Here is an 8518-nt window from a genome sequence, read left to right as displayed (position 1 = left end):
GCTGATTGAGGCCCTGAAAAGGATCTTCACAGCCTGTCTCGCATTTGGTTATATACCATCCCAAAGGCGACGCGTAAGAGTAGTATTTATTCCGAAACCAGGAAAATATGACTATTCCCTAGCAAAAAGTTGTAGACCAATCAGTTTGACATCGTTCATGTTGAAAAGTCTGGAATGACTGGTGGAGAAACATATTCGAGTGGGGGTATTGCCGAGAAGTCCACTTAGTAGAAATCAACACGCTTACCAGAGTGGAAAATCATGTGAATCAGCCTTGCACGATCTTGTTAGCAAGATTGAGGCCGGGCTGGGAGCTGCCGAATACACAATGGACGTGTTCGTGGACATTGAGAGGGCTTTTGATAATGCCACTTTCGGCTCGATATGTTCTTCTGCCGAACGACACGGAGTTAATCAAGCCATTATAAAATGGATATATTCCATGCTCTCTGAGAGGCTGTTAACCGCTGGTGGAAGCGATGACGAGCAAATCACAGTCAGGGCCAAGCAGGGATGTCCCCAAGGGGGTGTTCTTTCTCCGCTGCTGTGGTGCTTCGTCGTAGACTCTCTATTAGTGGAGATGCAGGAACTCGGTTTTCACGTCCAAGCATATGCGGACGACGCCTGTGCGCTAACATCGGATAAATCCTTAAGGAGGCTTTGCACGAAAGTGCAGAAGATTCTTGACAAAATCGATGACTGGTGCATGAGACAAGGTCTTTCCGTTAACCCAAACAAAACAACCATAGTCTTGTTTACGAGAAAACGGAAATTGGATGGACTCAGTCTTCCAACACTGAAAGGTGTGACACTCGGTCTTTCCAACGAAGTTAAATATTTAGGAGTAATCTTGGATAAGAAGCTGACTTGGGAGACACACGTTTCACTGAAGGTGAATCGTGCATTGAAGATTTTTCAGCAATGCCGTAGAGCCTTTGGTAAAACCTGGGGTCTGAAACCTGCTGTGGTCCTATGGATATACACAGCACTTATCAGACCAATCATCACTTACGCTTCTGTGGTCTGGTGACGACGGAGCATGGTTAAGTCCACAATCCGGGAACTATACAGGCTGCAAAGGAGTGAATGTTTATGCATCACGTGTGCCACGGATATTTTCTTTACCGATGGGTCCAAGAACGAAATAGGGTCTGGAGCCGGATGGTACTTAAACGATAGTAATAAGTATCACTATGCTGTGGGGGGAATGGCAACTGTTTTCCAAACAAAAGTTTTGGCCATCCTAAAAATAGCCGAAGGGATAATCGAGAGGAGATGGAGTGGGAAACGGATTGGAGTCTTCAGTGACAGTCAGGCTGCATTGAAGGCTCTGGAGAACGCGAAGCAAACCTCAAAGATTGTTCAAGAATGTAAGAAGAAGCTTAATTCTGTCGCAAGACAAAACAGGCTTGTACTTATATGGGTTCCGGGACACTCCGATGTTCAAGGAAACGAAATTGCCGACGAATTGGCCAACCGTGGATCAGCGGTGCCCCCACAGGGGCCAGAGCCCATAATCGGAATCAGTTCCGCAGGAATTATGAACTGGATCAGCAATTATGTAGGCAATCTACATCAATAGCGATGGTCCGGTCTGGAACGCTGCAGAACTGCAAACTGTTTTGTGACAAGTCCGAACAGAAAACTGTCAAACTTTCTACTAAAACTTAGAAGGAAAGATATTCGGTTGGTGGTCGGCATCATTACAGGACACAACCCATGGGGTCAGCATATGACCACCATTGGAATAATCGAGATCCCGGTATGCCTGTCCTGCTTGGAGGAGGCGGATAGCACTGAGCACTTTCTCTGTGAGTGTCCTGCCTTTGATAGAGCAAGGCTACGAGTATTGGGTTCCGATGTCATGAGAATGAGTAATATTCTAAAACTGGAGGATATTTACAGATTTGCCAAAGAATCTGGAAAATTCTCACAGGACGAACTATCTCTATCTCTGTCTCTATTCTTTCCTATCTCTTTCTCTGATACTTTTCTCCCTCCCTCCTTGACTATCTACCCCCTTTCCAGAGCTTTAAATACAATGGGCTCTTTAGCCTGAGTGTTTTAGGAGCCACCAAATCTCCTGGTGCTCCTTGGCTGGACCTTTTCAAATTCAATTCAAATTCAACTTCCGAGGGCATGAAGCACAAGGTTTATCATCCTCAACTAAAAATAAAAATATATGAAATTATAAATAACTGCGACATATGCTCTGGAGGAAAATATGATAGAAATCCATTAAAAAAAAATAAATTCCATTTAACCGAGACTCCTACTTCTACTAATAAAACTGTTCATATCGATACTTATGTTAATAGTTAACACTCATTTATAATTTTTCTTGACAATATCCGATAGGAATAATCAAACTATTATTGGCAAAATAAACGAATTTTTATCAATTAAGGGTTCCATTGAAAAGTTTGTGTTTGACAATGAGTTTAATTCCAAAAATTTTTTAACTAGGGAAGGAGTTGAGTTTCACGTAACTAAACCAAACAGTCATACAGGAAATGCTGATATTGAGAGACTTAATAACACTCTAACAGAACGCATTCGAATATTAAAGCTAGAGGGAAAACTCCCAGTTATAACTCAAATGCAGAAGTCCATAAAATTTTATAACAATTCTTTCCATAGTACAATAAAAAATAGTCCACAAGAAGTTCAAAATTACAAAGTTGATCACAAATTAATAAACAATCGAATTGAAAGATCAAAGATAACCACAATTTATAAACAAAACCAAAAACGGGAAAACTATTCAGAGAATCGACTGGAAGGATTTATAAAAAATTACTAATGTTTGAGGCATAAAGAAGAACCTAAATTTATAAAAAGGAAATTGCAAAATATTCATTCATCCAATATTAAAAGGCCAAATAAATTTTCAAGATAACATATCAGCGGCTAGACATAAGATTTTACACCCTAGTATATTGACGGCCAATGAAATAGAATGTTACAATATTGATTTTTATAAGCTAAAATTAGATATAATGAAATACAAAAAATCTAAGTTAATTATTGTCATTAAAATACCAACAAATTTTATTAAAACCTATGTAAAAGCTATAGTGCCAATACCAAACAAAGAGTTCATGGGAATAAATACTGATATTGAACATGTTGTCGAAATAGCAAATAACGTATACCTATTCTTATGAAGAGGAGAAATTTGAAAAAAACCCAAAACTGTGTATAGGTATTATCAAAACTTTATGTTAAAGTATAACAACAAATTCGAGATCCTAGCTATGGACGATGAAACTTTAATTGTTAAGAATGCAATAAATGAAACTGTTTTACAAAAATGGGACGATAGAAAAATCACACTTAACAAAAATTACTTAATATCTGTATACAACTGTAAAATAACAATAAAAGAGTACGTTCTTCAAAATAAGATAGCAATTGTAAAAGAGAAATATTACATTCCAGTAAACAACGAAAATAACACGTTTGAAAAAGAAATTAACTTAAAAAAAATTGTATTGGAAAATTTTGAAAATATTGAAGAAATAAAAGAATTAAAATATCATAGAAATTTTTCTTATGCAATAAGCACTTTCTTTTTCGTAAGCATTGTTATAATTATTGTGATATTGTATTTAAGAAAAAATAATAATAAAATTAAGATTATCAATAAAATTGAAAAAAAATCTGAGGATATGGAACTGGAAGCCATTAAAAAGAAATACGGCTTAAGAAATAACAAACCATAAGATCCAGGAGAATCTTTTCACAAAGGGGGGAGGAGTTACGTACCATCACTCCACCACTCTATCTATTTATTTCTCTTTTTTTAGTTGTGAGAGTATTGTCTTACATTTAATGAAATTGGAATCATACACCAAACTATTTAAATGCTAAGATACTAAGATTTGACAAGTAAAGGTTCCCACCAAAAAATTTGCTTAGTATGTAAAATTACACCGACACGTTTTTCGCTCAATGCAGTTATGCTCTCAATAAGCATAAAGTACTCCATAAAGTGAGCGCAACACAAGTGTTATTAGAATTAAGGAAATTATTTGAAGTCAGTCGATAGATTCACAACAACCAAGAAGGTTGAATTTGTTTAAAAATAAAAACTGTGAAAAAAATTAACTTTGGTGTTTTAATTTAAGTCCAAAGACTTAAAACTCATTAGTATTCACAACAACCAACAAGGTTGAATTTGTTTAAAAATAAAAACTGTGAAAAAAATTAACTTTGGGGTTTTAATTTAAGTCCAAAGACTTAAAACACATTAGTCCCGCGCCTATTGGGTGGGTTTGGCAGCCGGGGGACTAAATAAGGCTGTCTTCGTACGGAGCTCTCCTGATATCAGGCCGCCTCAGGTTGTAACGGTGGCCTTGCCATGGTATGGAGCGCTGCCATGGTCGACCGGATATTTCCGCTTTATCCTCTTTGGTCACCACGCATGGCGACATGCGCAGCTCCCTTGGCGGGCACTTAAAAATTCGGATGACGGGAAAACAAACACGGAACAAACGGACAAAATGACGGGAAAACATACTGACGCATCGACCGCACGGACTGATAAAAAACCAAACACGCGAACAGAACTACAGGACAAGCAAACAGACAGACAGGAGGAAGTGACGGACGCCCTTAAAAAGTCAGTCAGACAATTGGACAAGACGTACGAGCAAGGACGAACTGAGGATGACGGGGTCACCCTCAGAGGATGAGCTCTTGACCTCCAGCCAAGAAACAGTTGAGAGCAAAGCTGTGGGCCACAGTACGCCAACAACTATAAATCAACCAACAACATCCGCTAAAGTCATGGGGCAAAAGCGTGGTAATAAAGGTCCCTCGAGGTATAAACTTTACCAGAGGTCTCTCGCTATCCTTGGCAGGATTCGGAAAAACGAGACCGAAGGTAAAGTTTATCCCAAAGATGATACCGACAAGGCAAGATGTCAAAAGGTGGTTGATGAATACTTGGCATTCCAAGCCGCCAACAGGACAGATGCCAAAAAACGAAACCGCTCGCATGACGAAACTGGGAAGGTAACAAAGAAGCACAAGATATCGGATCAGGGTGCAGTTGCCTCCGAACCTATCAAGCGATTTAGTGAGGGGGCACGGCACCATCTCCAAATGGCATTGGTAGACGAAACCTCTAACCGCGGAAAACCAGTGCTTGACAAATGGTCAGAGATTGAGGCACGGTTGTCTCGCATAGTCGTTGACCATGCCATGGCGAGCCCGGAGGGCCAAACACCATGTTTCGCCTCGGTGGAGGTAGTCCGCGGTTACCGTGTCATTAAATGCGAGGACCAATTCTCACTGTATTTTCTGACAAACGTGATTGGTAAAATCTAGAACAGCTGGGAAGGCTTGAAACTCAAACTAATTCCGGCTAGCGAGATTCCACGAAGGCCAAGGGCTCGCATCTGGGTACCAAACATGGAGTTTGATACCAATCAACTAATCCCCTACCTTCAGGCGCATAATCGCTCGGGGCAGATGACCGATTGGTTGATCATCAAAGCGGAGGCTCCGCAAAGGCACAGCAGGTCATTCCTCCTTCTAATTACAGAAGAGAGTCTGGAACCACTGGAGAAAGTGGGAAACAAACTTCAGTTTGGGATCAGGAAGACCCAGCTGAAGATATTCCGTTCTGTGAACCCGGAAGAGGAGCAGGATGAGGTCGATGGTGCCAACGAACTGCTGACTGGCATGCAGCTAGATGACACCGAGTCCGAAAAAGGAAACCAATAAACATGGGTTTAAAGGTTGTTCAAATTAATCTGCAGCATTCACGGTGAGCAACGGACAACCTAACCGTTTTCCTGGCGGAGGAGGACGTGGACATCGCACTAATTCAGGAACCCTGGGTGCGGAGCACCGAGGTGAAAGGGTTCACTGGGAAAACCTACAATATCTATCCCTGACGGAGTCAGAATAACGCTTGCCTCTATATATAATACATGGCACACGAAAGACCAGCACCGCCTGAGGAGGCCGGTAAACTTGTGCAGGAAAACCCGAACCAAACCCTGCTTCTCGGATGCGATGCCAATGCAAGGCATGCTCTATGGAGAAGCTCCGAAACAAACGACCGAGGTGTGTCTCTTTATGATTTCATAATTAACACTAACTTGTCGGTATGTAAAAGAGGTAACACTCCCACTTTCACCTTTCCAAGTACGGAGTACTTCAAGGGATGGGAGGAAGTGATCGATGTTACCCTAATGTCTGAAAACAGCTCAGTAAGGTTAGACAATTGGAGGGTCTCTGATAAAAGGCCTTTTTCGGATCACAGCTTGATCCTGCACGATCTGGATCTTAATGTTGATCCGCCCTTACCGTATAGGAATCCACTAAGAACCAACTGGAAAAGGTTCAGAAACATAGTCAATAAAAGGATAGGAGAGATTCCCATCCACAAAATCACTCTCACCGAAAACCTTGAGAGTAGGGTCACAACACTGGAGAAGGCATTTACCAAAACGTCCTGCCCCATAAAATTTAGCAAAAAATCCCATCCCCCTTGGTGGAGCAGTGAGCTCTCAAAACTAAGGGAAAAATCTAGATCAACGTTTAACCTCAGCTACTCGACAAGAAATTGGCAATTGTACAAAGAGAGTCGGAGACAGTACAAGGGACAAGACAACAATTAGGGCCGCCAAGAAAGAGAGCTGGAGCGAATTTTGTTCGTCAATCGAATTCACCACGGATTCTGCCAGGCTTAGCCGTGTTCTGTCCAAAGATCATTCAATGGCTTCTTGGGTCAAGAAGCCTGATGGTACTGGGACAGCTACGACATAAGAATCGCTAGAACTTCTGCTAAACACGCATTTCCCGGGGTGCAGCGTCCACGAAAGTGGGAGGGGCAGTATCAGGCGGAGCCAATATAATCCACAGCACCTTGCAAAAGAAATAATTACAAAGGAGAAAGTGCATGGGCAATTAAATCTTTTTCACTTTTTAAATCTCCGGGGTCAGATGGGATCATCCCAAGGATGTTACAGGAAACCTTGGACTGTATCCTACCATGGCTAGAGGAAGTTTTTAAAGCGTGTTTAAACCTAGGTCATATTCCAGATAGTTGGAAACTAGTCAAGATCGTCTTCATTCCAAAAATTGGCAGGAGGGGACATGAATCAGCGAAGGACTATAGGCCAATCAGTCTTTCGTCTTTCCTGTTAAAAACCTTTGAAAGACTTTTGGATATATATCTTAGAAGCTCTTTGGAGAACTCTGGTATATCTACTGCCCAACATGCGTACCTTAAAGGCAAATCTACGGAGACAGAGGTAATCCGTACAATAGAGGGCTCTCTAGAGAACAAACATTATACCATGGCGGCATTCTTGGATATAGAAGGCGCCTTTAACAATGTTAGTGCAGATGCGATCCAACGGGCGTTGATAGACTTAGAGGTGGACAATTGCATCAGTAATTGGGTAATCTCTATGCTAGAAACCAGGATCATCAAAGCTAATATGGGTAATATCAGTATAACCAAGAAGGTCCACAGAGGCACCCCACATGGGGGAGTATTGTCTCCACTTCTCTGGTTATGCGTTATTAGCAAAGTCTTAACAAAACTTAATAGAGGTGGGGTAAAAGCGGTGGCGTATGCTGATGATGTGGTGTTAATGGCGTCAGGACTGTGTCCTAATACAATCAGTGGAATCATCCAAAGGGTGTTAGGCGAGCTTAACTCTTGGGCCACAGGCTGTGGCCTAGGTTTAAACCCACGTAAAACAGAGCTTATGCTTTTTACCACCAGATACAAGGTACCAACTTTTACCCTACCAAATATTAACGGACAAATTCTCTCACTATCACCCAGCGCAAAGTACTTAGGGGTAATTCTGGACTCCAAGCTAAGCTGGAAATTAAATGTTGAAGAACGGGTAAGGAAGGCAGAAATTGCTTTATATGCCTGTAAACGTATGCTTGGAAGAAGATGGGGTCTTCAACCTAAGCATACATTAAGGCTGTATAAGACGGTTATACGACCTATTCTATCGTATGGTTCGGTAGTTTGGTGGAAGGCTCTAGGGAGAGAGTACAATACCAAACTACTCGGCAGAATACAAAGATCAGCATGTGCAATAACGGTTGGTGCAATCAGATCATGTCCTAGAGAGGCTCTCAATGCACTGACACACGTTATTCCAATAGACCTACATATTAAGAAGACGGTAACCATGAGTGCATTTAGGTTAAACGAAGCGGGTCGCTGGAGAGAAAAAACTTATGGTCATGCTAGTCTATTATTGCGACAAACTCAGTTAATCTCGGTGAGTACTGATTACATCGTCCCGACGGTAACTTTTAATAGGAATTTTGCCACTCTCTTTCCAACTAAGGAAGAATGGAATAAGGGATTCTCTCTAAACAACTTCGACACTACAGTCTATACGGATGGAAGTAAAATGGGCTGCGGTGTTGGAGCTGGTATATATTCTCACAGACTTAAAATTGAGAAATCTGTGCGTCTCCCTAATACCAGCAGTGTCTTCCAGGCGGAAGTATTGGCAATTGGGGAAGC

General features: G+C 41.4%; 1 protein-coding gene across 1 annotated transcript; it reads left to right on the top strand.

The window, feature by feature from the left end:
- The first annotated feature begins 4671 nt into the window (after positions 1–4671).
- Positions 4672–5334, top strand: LOC129251311 (uncharacterized). The gene has a single exon (XM_054890674.1). The coding sequence runs from the start codon at positions 4672–4674 to the stop codon at positions 5332–5334; it is 663 nt and encodes a 220-aa protein (XP_054746649.1).
- Positions 5335–8518: the final 3184 nt, after the last annotated feature.

Source organism: Anastrepha obliqua, unplaced genomic scaffold (genome assembly GCF_027943255.1).
Source record: "Anastrepha obliqua isolate idAnaObli1 unplaced genomic scaffold, idAnaObli1_1.0 ptg000012l, whole genome shotgun sequence".
Classification (NCBI taxonomy): domain Eukaryota; kingdom Metazoa; phylum Arthropoda; class Insecta; order Diptera; family Tephritidae; genus Anastrepha; species Anastrepha obliqua.
The sequence above is the reverse complement of the archived record's forward strand: the minus strand, read 5'-3'. Positions and strand labels throughout refer to the sequence as shown.